This window comes from Buteo buteo, chromosome 4, assembly GCF_964188355.1.
Source record: "Buteo buteo chromosome 4, bButBut1.hap1.1, whole genome shotgun sequence".
NCBI lineage: Eukaryota > Metazoa > Chordata > Aves > Accipitriformes > Accipitridae > Buteo > Buteo buteo.
In genome coordinates this window covers 599,959-612,302 of record NC_134174.1, presented here as the reverse complement: position 1 = coordinate 612,302, position 12,344 = coordinate 599,959, and the positions used below count along the sequence as shown (strand labels likewise).

Below are 12,344 nucleotides of genomic sequence, written 5' to 3'. Positions count from 1 at the left end.
GTTAGGTGCAAGGAATCAGGGTGCAGGCATAAAGGGTTGCAGGATGCGGGATGCAGGGTGCGGGGATGCAGTGGGCAGGGGCACAGGGATGCGGGGTACAGGGGTGCAGGGGCTCCTGGGCTGCTGTGGCTGCAGGCTGGGGCAGGGGATGCCCTGCAGTCAGGGCACCCCCATTGCGGGAGTGCAGCCCCCCCCCCCCGCGATGTGGCTGCAGGGACTCACCTGTGTCCCCCCAGGAGCTCGGCACGGCAGCGGGCGCTGGCTCGGACCCTCCGGGGAGCTGGGCAGCAGCCCCGGGGGATTTTATCCCCGGGCAGGCGGGGAGGGGTGGGTGGCGAGGCACGCCGTGAGCCACCCGAAATGTCATCCCTGCCCCAAAGCAAACAGGGCCGACGTAGCCGGGCCCCATCGACGCACGTGGGCGGCTCAGCGGCGCGTGGCCCCCGCTGCTCCCTTTGATGGGGTGCCCGCAGCGGGGAGGCCCCGGCTTTGCTTTCGTCGTCACCCCACGAAGGGACGGCCGCGCTCGGGTGCCAGCGCCGTAGCTGGGAGTGAGTCCGGCCAAGATGAAAAGAGCTTCCCCGGACCCGCGCGTCCCGCTTTCGCTCGTGAGCGGCAGGAGCAGAATGTCCCCCAACGCCCCTCACGTGGCCCCGACACCACCGCTGCCCCAGAGAAGGGTGCTGGCATGGTGCCGCTCCCCGGTGCGGGCTGCCCTGGCGCAGGGAGAAGCACCTGGAGCTCGGGCTGCTCAGGGGGGTCCCTGCCTGGGGTGGGCAACAGGGCTTGTCGGGCTCCCTTGCACCACATATCCCCCCAGGACTGAGGGCAGGGGATGCTCAGCTCCATCCAGGACAGACGGCAGGGGATGCTCAGCTCCATCCCAGATGGAGGGCAGGGGATGCTCAGCTCTGTCCAGGACAGAGGGCAGGGGATGCTCAGCTCTGTCCCAGATGGAGGGCAGGGGTTGCTCAGCTCCATCCTGTCAGGGGATGCTCTGCAGATGGAAGGGCAGTGGCAGGGGGTCCCCCTCAGACCGACTGCAGCCCCAGCCCCTCACCCTGGCAATGGGGCCGGGGCTCCTCCGGCTCCCTGGCACCGAGGCTGACCTCCGAAGCGCCAGCCCATGCGAACGGCCCCGCAGCCATTCACGCCCCGAGATCAAACACCTCTGCTCAGCATCAAACCGGCTGCGGGTGCTGTGCCAAGCCAGCCGGATGGCAGGGAAAGCACCAGCACAGCTGGGCTGAGGGGGGGTCCGGTGCCTGCCCGTGGGGTTCAGCAGCCAGCCAGGGGGTTCGGCACCCATCCATGGGGCTCAGCACCCACCTGTGGGGCTTGGTACCCAGCTGCAGGGCTTGGTACACAGCTGCAGGGCTTGGCACCCAGCTATGGTGTTCATCACCTGGGCACGGGGCTCAGCACCCATCCATGTCGGTCAGTACCTGGATGCAGGGCCCAGCACCCAACTGTAGGGCTCAGCACCCAGCTCTGGGGTTTAGCACCCAGCTGTGGGGTTCAGCACACCCCTGCAGGGTTCAGCACCCAGCTGCAGGGCTCAGCACCCAGCCTTTGGCACTGCTGGAACAGCCTAAGGGCAACCCGGTTGTAATGGAAACACACTGGCAGGGAAGGATTTCCGTTCATCTGGGAGCCCGCAGCATCCTTGATAAGGGCAGTAGAAACAAACGGTGATAACAAACGGCGATAACAAACGGCCGTTCCAGGAAAGCAGAAGTCGGTAACAGCCGTGCCAGCAGCCGGTGACCCATCCTGGGCACGACGTTTGCCCGTGTCGAGGGTGTGACTCTGCACGCACAGGGGACGCTTGGGAGAGGCGGGGGGAGGACAGGGAGGTGGCAGGGGACGGAAAACACCCAAGTGGGAAAGGAACAGGGTCACTGGAAGTGGTGATGGAGGGAAGAGTGAGGGATGCAGAGGGGAGAGGCAGGGATGCAAAGAGGAAACCAGGGATGCGGGGGGGGGGCAGGGCTGCAGAGGGGCGAGCAGCTGCCTTTGGGTCTCGGTTGCGTCAAGAGCCGATAGCTGCAATGGTCAGAAACCAGCCTCAGCCCCGGTCTTGTGTAAGCGGGAGTGTGGGCGAGTGCGGCCGGTCTCAAGGGGAGATGAAGGAGGTGATAAACGTGCCGGGAGCTGGGGGGGGGGGGGGGACGGGACCCTGATTTCAGTTGTGATGATGAGCCTTTGCCCCCCACCCTGGGCCATGCCACTGCCTGTGCCTACAGGGGCAGGGTACTGGACCCAGGACGAGATGTCCGCAATGGCAATGGGGGGTGTCAGCCCTACTGCAGAATGCCCCCCCGCCCCGAAACACAAGAGGCAGAGGGAGCAGCCCGGCTGAGCCACGGGCAGTTGTGCTGGCTGCCAGATGGGCACATACGCAACACTTACAGGGTCCTACACAACATACATGAGTGCCTACACAACATATACAGGCTCTGACGCGGCGCGGGCTGGGGCTGCCCACTGGCTCCCATGCTGGCAGGGGAAGGGTGCAATGGCCAAGGCAGGTGCTGGATGAGCACCCCATCTCCCAGCGGCAGCCCCCCCACCGCCGTTATCCCGCGTGCAGAGGGAACGAAGCGGGTTTGTGCGTTCCCTCCAGGTTGTCCCGCCAGCAGCAGCAGCAGCAGCCGGAGCCCAGAGGCTTCCCTGGCTACTTGGTCCCACCTTGGTCATCATGAGGCCAGACAACTTCATGGGCAGCCAGGAGCACCAGAGCTTAGAAGGGCTTGGGAGGAAAACACCTGTAATTGCCTTTCCCTCTCATAATGATTATTATATGTATATAATGACTGCGACATGTGTAACAACTGCAGCGATGCTCACTCCCTGTTGCTCAGGTGCGGCTCCAGTTTACACGTGAGCCCCGAGCACCAGCCTGCACCGATGCCGACCTGGACACCTCATGGACCTCCCCAGTCAGAAGTGATGATAGTTTTGACGGTCTGGAGCTCTGGCCTCTGCCACAGGGTGTGAATAACACGAATTGCCAAAGATGCTGTCATTGCACTGGTCCTAACTCTACACGCCGTGGTTGGTTGGCCGAGCGCTAACGATAACTGGGACCCGTGCGGCCACGTGCCTGGCTGTGCAGATCACAGCCCCTTTCGGTCAATCCAATTAAGTGCTCAGTGCAATTCAGTCAATCCTCCAACCCAAGGTGCTCACTTGGCCAACACGGTGATGACCCCAGGCAAAGCTGCTGTCCCACCGGCTGCAGACCCGGCCAGCGCTGTCTCGGCGGCACAGTGCCTGCAAGAGCCACCCCGGCACTGGGCAGCCGCCTGTACCCTGGCACGTCTTGCTCCCTCCGCGTCTCAATCTGGAAATTTAACTTTTCATTTCTTACACGACCATCGACCCACGCGTGATGAGCATGGTGTGTCCAACCCCCAGCAGAAGGACCAGCCAGGTCCCACTGGCATGTCCCTGTGATGTCCCCAGCCTTGGGCATCACTGTGCGCGAGTCAGCTGCTGTTGGCATTTCGGCTGCATGGGAATGACCCAAACTGCTCCTCCGGACCCTCTGCAGGACCCACAGCCTGGAAGCCATTCTTGCTCAGAGCCAGCTCACCCATGTTGCTGGCCTTGGACCGTCTTTGCCTTCACAAGTTGTGTTTGTGTTAATACACGCTGCCTGCTGGCTTCATGCTAACAGGTCTTACCAAACGCAACAGGAGGGACGTACCAGCCAGCAGCAGGTCCATGCCTCTTGCCAAATGGCCCGGGGCAGTCCCTGCCTGGGGTCCAGCAGCTGCCTGGTTGTGGCCATGGTCGTGGCTGCCAGACCTGGGTGCACGGGCACAGTGCGGTTCGGTGGGGTGAGCGCTCGTTCGAGCTGTGGGATGGTGCTTTGGGGCGTTACAGCTCGTATTGAATTGCTGCCTGAGGCGCTTTTGTCTGGAGGGGTGCTGCGTCCTCGTGGGTCAACTGGTGGGACCTCATGGGAGTCCCAGCAGCAGCACTGGGCTTGGTGTGGGTACAGGTCTCCACCTCGTACAGAGGGACACCCCGGGGATGCTGTGGTCTCACTCGGGGTGACCCCAGGGATGCTGGGGTCTCACTCGGGGTGACCCCAGGGATGCTGGGGTCTCACTCAGGGTGACCCTGGGGATGCTGGGGTCTCTCTCAGGGTGACCCCAGGGATGCTGTGGTCTCACTCGGGGTGACCCCAGGGATGCTGGGGTCTCACTCAGGGTGACCCTGGGGATGCTGGGGTCTCACTCGGGGTGATCCCAGGGATGCTGGGGTCTCACTCGGGGTGATCCCAGGGATGCTGGGGTCTCTCTCAGGGTGACCCCAGGGATGCCGGTGCCCCACAGCTGTCCATAGGCCAAGGGAGGGGTGCTGTGGGAGCAGCCAGGAAGCCGAGCTGGTCTCACTGGGGGGCTGGACTGCTCTCGTTAAGGGCAGAGCAGAGAAGCTGCAATAATGAACCCACCTTCCAGGAAAGCAGAAGTGGCGTGGCTGTTCCAGGAACGCTGTCCTGCCCCGCACCCTCCCTGTGCCGCAGCCATAAAAGCAGTGGGGGCCCAACCCAGCACAGCCCTTGCCCCAACAGACGGACGGACACTGGGGGACCAGGCTGCCCCTGGGACACAGGTCACCCACCCAGAGACGTGTCGGCCACCGGCCAGCCCTGCTCCTGGGAGCCGTCTGGTGAGTGTCTTACGGCTAACACCTCCCACAGCGTATTCACGGGTGCTGGCAGCAGGTAATCATAAAAATAGATCTGCTTTGCTAGTAGTGTGATGTAACAGAGAAATGGAGGCGGCAGCAGCCCCCTGCCCTGGGCTATGGGGTCCCACGAACCCAGTGTCACCATCCTTACATCACCGGTGCGGGGGGTCACGCTGTAGGGGTGATGTTACAGGCACCTGGCCATGGGGTCCAGCACCCAGCTAGGCAGCCTAGCACCTGGTCAGGGGGTCCAGCACCCAACCAGGTGGTTCAGTGGCCAGCCATGGGGTCCAGCACCCAGCTGTGGAGTCCAGTACCCATCCAGGTGGTCCAACACCCAGCCAGGTGGTCCAGTGGCCAACCATGGGATCCAGTACCCAGCCGTGGGGTCCAGCACACATCCAGGTGGCCCAACACTCAGTCAGGGGGTCCAGCACCCATTCAGGTGGTCCAGCAGCCAGCCATGGGGTCCAGCACCCAGTTGTGAGGTCCAGTACCAATCCAGGTGGTCCAGTGGCCAGCCATGGGGTCCAGCACTCATGCAGCAGCCAGCTGTGGGGTCCAGCGCCTGGCCAGGCATCTCCCTGTGAGAGGGGCTGCCTGGGGGGGGGCAGGACTCCATCGCTCCCTGTTTTCTGGCGAGGGCAAGCGAGAACGAACGACCCTCATGGGGTGGTGGCAGCAGGAGGCAGCGAGGGCAGCAGGGATGAAGGCAGCACGGCCACCCCCAGCACCCCCAGCCCCCCGTGGCCCAAGCCCCCCCTGTCCTTCCAGAGCCCTCGACGCGGGATGGGGATGCCTGCACCCCCCCACACCCCTGCCCTGGGAGCCAGCTCCCCTGGGACCACAGGGCTGCCGTGGTCACATCAAACCTGCTCTGCACCAGAGACCCAGGTGTTTGGGGTTGAAGGGACATTCAGAGACCATCCCGCCCACCCCCCGCCATGGGCAGGGACATCTCCCGCTCGATCAGGTTGCCCAAAGCCCCAGCCAGCCTGACCTTGAACCCTTCCAAAGACGGGGCAACCACAGCTTCTCTGGGCAGCCTGTTCCAGTGTCTTATCACCCTCAGCCTAAAACCTTCCCTCCCTCTGCCCAACCTAAACCTGCCCTCTGGGGTGGGACACGGCGGGACCCCAGGGTGCCTTCACGGGTGCACGGGCAGCAGCGTCACCTCGAGCGCAGCCCCAGCACGTCCTCGCTTCCAGGGAACCAGAGCCGCTGCTGGTGGCCGTAAAGCCTGAGAGTGGCATTTGCCCTCTGGGCTCCTGAGGGACCGTCGGCTGCCCTCGGAGGGACCCGTAACCCAGCTGTAACCTCTCCCCAGGGCAGCCACCACAGCACGGTCCCCAAAGGTCATCCCTGACCTTCCTGCCTGCCTGCCCAGGGCCACGCTCCGGTGAGTCCCTTCCCTGGCCTGGCCCTCCCTCACCCTGATGGGTGCAGTGTCCCGCTGCACCCCAGCTCCACTCCTCACGGTGCTGAGCTGGGCATCCCCTGCCCTCCATCTGGGATGGAGCTGAGCATCCCCTGCCCTCCATCTGGAATGGAGCTGGGCATCCCCTGCCCTCCATCTGGAATGGAGCTGGGCATCCCCTGCCCTCCATCTGGAATGGAGCTGGGCATCCCCTGCCCTCCATCTGGGATGGAGCTGAGCATCCCCTGCCCTCCATCTGGAATGGAGCTGGGCATCCCCTGCCCTCCATCTGGAATGGAGCTGGGCATCCCCTGCCCTCCGTCTGGAATGGAGCTGGGCATCCCCTGCCCTCCATCTGGGATGGAGCTGAGCATCCCCTGCCCTCCATCTGGAATGGAGCTGGGCATCCCCTGCCCTCCATCTGGAATGGAGCTGGGCATCCCCTGCCCTCCATCTGGAATGGAGCTGGGCATCCCCTGCCCTCCATCTGGGATGGAGCTGAGCATCCCCTGCCCTCCATCTGGAATGGAGCTGGGCATCCCCTGCCCTCCATCTGGAATGGAGCTGGGCATCCCCTGCCCTCCGTCTGGAATGGAGCTGGGCATCCCCTGCCCTCCATCTGGGATGGAGCTGGGCATCCCCTGCCCTCTGTCCAGCTGCTCATGCCCTTCCTCTGCTCTCTCTGCAGCTGAAGATATGAGTGCAGGGCACAAGCTCCTCCACTGCCTGCTCAGCTGCCTGCTCCTCATGGCCTTTGTGGCGGGTGATTCCCTGCCCGGGACACAGGCCCCCACAGGACACGAGCCCCCACGGACCACAGGTGCAATTCCCCCTCCAGCAGCAGCATCCGATCCAGCCCACCCTGACCCCTGATCCCTCATCCTTGCTCCCCGGTCCCTCATCCCCATTCCCCATCCGCATCCCGTGGCAGCCCCTGGTGCCCAGTCCTGTCTGTGGGGTGTCCCTGGGTGGGGGTGTCCCTGGGTGGGGGTGCTGCCCATCTGGCCCCGCACCCGCGGCAGACATCCCGGCTCCATCCCCACGGTGGTGGCGGTGGGTGCCCCCCTCCCGTGGGACCGGCGGCAGCTCTGCCTGCGTTTTTGAAGGTGCTGTCCCCAGCTGCCCCAGCCGTGCCCCACCGAGGAGGTGGGGAACCACCTGCCCCCAGAAGTGGATCTCCTACCGCGGGTTCTGCTACGGGTACTTCGTTGAGAGGAAGACCTGGGCTGAGGCCGAGGTGGGTGCTGGCACTGCGGGGGGACACTGGTGGGGGTCCCCAGGGAGGGACTGTGGCTGAGGCCTGGGGGCATTGCTTTATGCATGCCAGTCGGGGGGGGCTCTTTTGCACTGCCCCCCCCGGGACTTTCTGTGCAGGGGTACCCAGCACCCAGTGCTTGGGTGGGTGCAGGCGCTGGGTGCTGAGCCGCCCATTACCCCCCCCCAGGATGAATGCAGCCGGTATGGCTCCATGGGGCGGCTGGCCTCCATCCACAGCCTGGGGGCCAGCAGGGTCCTCTCCGACTACGTCGCCCGCCAGAGCGACAGGGACAACACCTGGATCGGGCTGCGGGACGATGAGCATGTGAGTCACCGGGGGGGCTGCACCTCTGCCCGGGGGCTGCCCTGGCCACCCGCCCCGGGTACCCACTGACTCCTGTGTCGTGTCCCCCCCCGGCACCCACAGACCAGGCGGTGGAAGTGGTCGGATAACTCTGCCTTCGACTACAAGCGCTGGGACCGGGGGCAGCCCAACAACCTTTGGGACAAGGAGGACTGCGTGGTGCTGGACAAGCTCTCGGGTGAGCCTGGTCCCGGGGAGCAGCGGGGGGGCTGGCGTGGCCACTCCTGGCGGGGCTGAGACCCCCGGGCACTGCGGGACAGCTGGGGTGCCTGGTGTAAAGGGGGGGGGTGGAGGGGAGGGGTGGTGGAGATAGAAGGGGTGATGCAGGTGGGAGTGATGGAGCTAAAAGGGGTGATGGAGGGGAGGCGTGATGGAGGTGGGACGTGACGGAGGTAAAAGGGGGGTGTGCCGGGGGGGTGACAGGGCTGGGGGTGACTCGCTGCCCCCCTCCCTGCCCAGGTTTCGAGTTCTGGCACGACTACCCCTGCGACTACAGGTTCCCCTTCCTGTGCAGTTTCCAGCTCTGAGGGGCGGCTGGTCCCGCTGGCATCTGGGGGTGCCCCCACACCCCCCTCCCTGCCACCCCCGCGCCCCTCCCTGCCGACTGCCCCACTGGGGACCTCCTGGCCCTGCCAGGCTCCAACCCCACCGGGCTCCCCGCGCGCCCGGCAGGCAATAAACCTTGGCTTGAGAGCCCAGCACCCACCTGCGCCTGTCCTCCTTCCCCGGCACGCGTGGGCACAGGCGGTGCCACCGCCAAAGCCACTCGTGCCCCATAGCGGCTGGTGCCCAGCCCCACGGCCAAGGACACCCCCCACCCCGGGGACACATCCTGCCCTGGGGACACCTCCTGCCCCGGGGACACATCCTGCCCCATGGGGCCAGCGCTCAGTCCTGCTACCTGACACTGGACACTGCAGGCCTTCGGCGGTGTGGCAGCCAGGGGAAAACCTCTGGGCTTATTTATTTTGACCATAAAATGGAGAAAAATCTGTAGAAAACCTGTGCAGGGCAGAGTGGGGGAGCTGGGGGCAACAGGGTCCCTGCTGCAGGTTTGCACCCTCCCCGCGTGGACCCCCTGGGCACGCATCTCCAGGAATGCACCCATGGGGCACCCCACGGTGCCCTCCCCACACCGCTACCACGTGGGGGCCAGTGCTGAGCCCCCCCCAGCGCAGCCCCAGAGTAGGGGGAGGGGAGTTGGGGGGGGCTGGGGTCCAGCTGGGATGCCAGTGGGTCCCCGAGCCATGGCGTGAAGGGATGGGGGAATCTCTGCACTTTGCTGTGCCCGCCCCCCCGCCCCGGGCCAGGCCTGGGGTACACATGGTGCTGCCGGGTCCCAGTCCCCCATGGGGGTCACCCGTGGGGGCCAGTCATGCCCAGCCAGGGCCCGGCAGAGTGGGCAGTGCCGGGGCCACGGACACGACACGATGGAGGAAGACACGGGATCACGGGTCTGTTGGCACACTTTATTGTCAGGGTGGGGGGCAGGGGCCGCCCGCAGTGGCAAAGGAGCTGGGGGGCTCTGGGGGCAAGGGGGCAGAGGGGTGCGGGGGGCTGGGGGTCTGGGCTGTGGGGATGCCCTGTGCAATGGGGCACTGGGATATGGGGTACGGGGTTGGGCTGTGCTGCACGGTGTAATGGGGCAGAGGGGTTTGGGGGTCCGGGTTGTGATGGGTGCAATGGGGCAGAGGGGTTTGGGGGTCCGGGTTGTGATGGGTGCAATGGGGCAGAGGGGTTTGGGGGTCCGGGTTGTGATGGGTGCAATGGGGCAGAGGGGTTTGGGGGTCCGGGTTGTGATGGGTGCAATGGGGCAGAGGGGTTTGGGGGTCCGGGTTGTGATGGGTGCAATGGGGCAGAGGGGTTTGGGGGTCCGGGTTGTGATGGGTGCAATGGAGCAGAGGGGTTTGGGGGTCCGGGTTGTGATGGGTGCAATGGGGCAGAGGGGTTTGGGGGTCCGGGTTGTGATGGGTGCAATGGGGCAGAGGGGTTTGGGGGTCCGGGTTGTGATGGGTGCAATGGGGCAGAGGGGTTTGGGGGTCCGGGTTGTGATGGGTGCAATGGGGCAGAGGGGTTTGGGGGTCCGGGTTGTGATGGGTGCAATGGGGCAGAGGGGTTTGGGGGTCCGGGTTGTGATGGGTGCAATGGGGCAGAGGGGTTTGGGGGTCCGGGTTGTGATGGGTGCAATGGGGCAGAGGGATCTGGGGGTCTGGGCTGTGATGCACGGTGCAATGGGGCAGAAGGGTGCAGGGTGCGGGGGTCCGGGCTGTGGTGATGCATAGTGCGATGGGGTCCAGGGTTGGGGGTTGAGGTGTGACATGGGGGGACACGGGGTTTGGGGTGCAGGGCGCAGTCCGGGGGGGGTGGCTGCCTCGCAGGGCCCCCTCCTAGGCCGCGTATTTGCAGACGAAGGGTTTCCTCTCGCTGCAGGACTCGTCCTCCCAGGACATGAAACCTGCAGGAGAAGAGAAGTGGGTGCTGGGGGGGCCTGGGGAGCTTCCCCTCCTCCCCTCCTCCGCCGTCGGGGGGGGGGTCCGCCGCCCGGCCCGGGCCCCCCCCCCTCACCCGAGGAGTCGTCCAGCGCAGCGCAGTGTTTCCTCTTGGGGGGGTCGTCCCCCTCCCAGGCCGAGTAGCGCGTCTGCGACCCGTCCACCCACATCCAAGCCTGGCTCTGGCGGCCGGGGACGGGCAGGAGGCAAGGCAGGCGTTAGGCAGCGACGGGGGGGCACAGGGCTGGGGGCAGCGAGGGGGCGGGGGGCTGCCAGGGTGGGCAAGCGGCAGCCAGCACGGAGGGGGGGGCAGAAGGGGAGAGGCGGGACAGACGGACGGAACACGCGTGGCTGTGGGCAGGGCACGGGCACCTCTCCGGGCCGGGGCCGTGCGTGCGGCAGCCCCACGCGTGGGAAGAGGCTGGGGCAGGGGGTGCTGACCCCCCCCCGCTCCAGGAGGGAGGGAGGGAGGGAGGGAGGGGGGGGCCGGCTGCGCGCGTGGGGACACCCACCCGGTGGTAGAGGCCGATCCAGACGTTCTCCTCCTCCTCCTCCTCCTGGCGCTGGCGCCGGGCGATGAAGGCGGCGAGGGCGCGGTGCTCCTCGGGGGTGTGCAGCGAGGCCAGGTGACCCCCCCCGCGGGAGGACCTGCACCAGGCCTGGCAGGGACAGGCAGGTCGGGGCGGGGGTCCGGGGGGGGCTGGCAGCGCTGCCAACCAACCCCCCCGGCACCCACCTCTGCCTGCCGCCAGGTGAGCTCCTGCCCGAAGTACCCGTAGCAGTGTCCCCCGAAGTCCAGCCAGCCCCGGGGGCACTTGTTCGCCCGCACCCCTGCTCGGGGCGGGGGGGTGTTAGGGCTTTTGCTGTGACCCCCCCCCCCCCCGCAGCGCCTGGCCGCAGCCGGGACCCGGTGGGCAGCAGCTCCGGGGAGGGGGGCTGGGGGCACCGCTCACCCCCATTTGGGGAGGCTGATCCCCAGCCCCTGTGTTTCAGGGATCCCCATCTCCGGGCCGCGTGGGGAGCTGGGGAGGGCGGGCAGCAAGGCGGAGGGGGGGGTGCCACGGGGGGTGGGTAGCGTGCACGAAGGGCCAGGGCAGAGGGGAGGGCGCGGGCAGGGGCTCACCTTGCAGCGAGGGGTGCAGGGCCAGGCAGCCCAGCAGGCAGACCCCCAGGAAGGCGGCTGGTCCCATCCTCTCCCTTCCCTGCAACGGAGGGGCGGCGGGAGCAGGGTGACGTGGGGCCGGTCCGGGCACCCACCACCCGCCCCAGCACCCACCACCCACCCCAACACCCACCGCCTGCCCCAGCACCCGCCACCCCATTGCCTGCCCCAGCACCCACCACCACGGCACCCGCCCAGCACCTGTGGGAGCGACGTGGAGATGAGCCCGGCTGGAGCAGGACGCGGCCGCCCTGACGCCTTTATAGGCGCTGCGGCCGGGGCGCGGGGCGTCGGGCAGCGTGGGAGACGGGGCGGGTGGCACCCACTCCTGGGAGCCGCCCGGCTCCGCTGGCAGCCAGATCAAAGAGAGCAGGCGGCCGCCCCACGGCTCCTGCTTGCGACCTGCGGGCAGGAGGCCCGGAGCGGGCACAGCCCCTGCGGCAGGACCCCCAGCCCAGGCCTCCCCTCACCCCAACACCCCCAGAGGCACTGATCCCTGGATGGAACTCCACGAGCCCGTAGCAGAGCCCCCTTGTCCTGGGGCCACCTCTGCACCCCCAGAAGCGAGCGCCGCTGGCACCGGCTGTGGGCAATGGTTCCAACCACACCGGGAGCCCCGAGCCCCCGTGCCCAGCCGAACCCCAGTCCTGGCCCCGCTGCCCCGAGCCCCCAGGCACCCCGGGGTGCTGCCCTCGCTCTCTGCAGCCGGGGTGCCGGGGCAGGGCACCCTCCAGAGTGACAACACCGACCGGCAGGGGAGAGCTGGGCCGTGCTGGGGGGCAACATCGGTCCAGCAACACGACTGGCCCCGGCCCCGCTCGTGGTCCCCGGGTGCCACAGTGACTGTCCCGGCAGAGCCCTGCCCGTGCCGGTGCTTCTCGGGCAGCTTCTGGTGTTCACCCCGACGACGGTGCCCGGCGCTGGGCTGCGCCTCGCCGGGCTGTCTGCTCT

The 12,344-nt window shown here is 66.9% G+C and overlaps 2 protein-coding genes across 4 annotated transcripts; one reads left to right on the top strand and one right to left on the bottom strand.

The window, feature by feature from the left end:
- Positions 1–4,546: 4,546 nt before the first annotated feature.
- LOC142030503 (C-type lectin Cal-like) lies at positions 4,547–8,435 on the top strand. 3 transcript variants are annotated; one of them, XM_075026740.1, is made up of 7 exons: positions 4,547–4,683; positions 6,032–6,103; positions 6,810–6,941; positions 7,228–7,358; positions 7,566–7,703; positions 7,806–7,920; positions 8,202–8,435. In XM_075026740.1, exons 3-7 carry the CDS (start codon positions 6,818–6,820, stop codon positions 8,267–8,269), a joined length of 576 nt encoding a protein of 191 aa, XP_074882841.1. In that variant the 5' UTR covers positions 4,547–4,683; positions 6,032–6,103; positions 6,810–6,817; the 3' UTR covers positions 8,270–8,435. The 3 variants fall into 3 exon arrangements, with proteins under 3 accessions (XP_074882841.1, XP_074882842.1, XP_074882843.1); XM_075026741.1 differs by having other exon boundaries at positions 4,567–4,683; positions 6,037–6,103; XM_075026742.1 differs by lacking the exon at positions 6,032–6,103 and having other exon boundaries at positions 4,567–4,683.
- Positions 8,436–9,684: 1,249 nt separating this feature from the next.
- Positions 9,685–11,421, bottom strand: LOC142030502 (dromaiocalcin-1-like). The gene is made up of 5 exons (XM_075026739.1): positions 11,355–11,421; positions 10,968–11,062; positions 10,744–10,890; positions 10,308–10,413; positions 9,685–10,197 (listed from the first exon to the last, which is right to left on the bottom strand). Exons 1-5 carry the CDS (start codon positions 11,419–11,421, stop codon positions 10,130–10,132), a joined length of 483 nt encoding a protein of 160 aa, XP_074882840.1. The 3' UTR covers positions 9,685–10,129.
- Between the last annotated feature and the right edge of the window lie 923 nt (positions 11,422–12,344).

Coding starts and splice junctions, on each gene's coding strand:
- LOC142030503 (XM_075026740.1), top strand. CDS start 6,818: ATGAGTGCAGGGCACAAGCTCCTCCACTGCCTGCTCAGCTGCCTGCTC. Junction 6,942..7,227: donor CGAGCCCCCACGGACCACAG/GTGCAATTCCCC, acceptor GCGTTTTTGAAG/GTGCTGTCCCCAGCTGCCCC. Junction 7,359..7,565: donor AGACCTGGGCTGAGGCCGAG/GTGGGTGCTGGC, acceptor ACCCCCCCCCAG/GATGAATGCAGCCGGTATGG.
- LOC142030502 (XM_075026739.1), bottom strand. CDS start 11,421: ATGGGACCAGCCGCCTTCCTGGGGGTCTGCCTGCTGGGCTGCCTGGCC. Junction 11,063..11,354: donor CCTGCACCCCTCGCTGCAAG/GTGAGCCCCTGC, acceptor CGCCCCGAGCAG/GGGTGCGGGCGAACAAGTGC. Junction 10,414..10,743: donor GGATCGGCCTCTACCACCGG/GTGGGTGTCCCC, acceptor CCCGGCCGCCAG/AGCCAGGCTTGGATGTGGGT.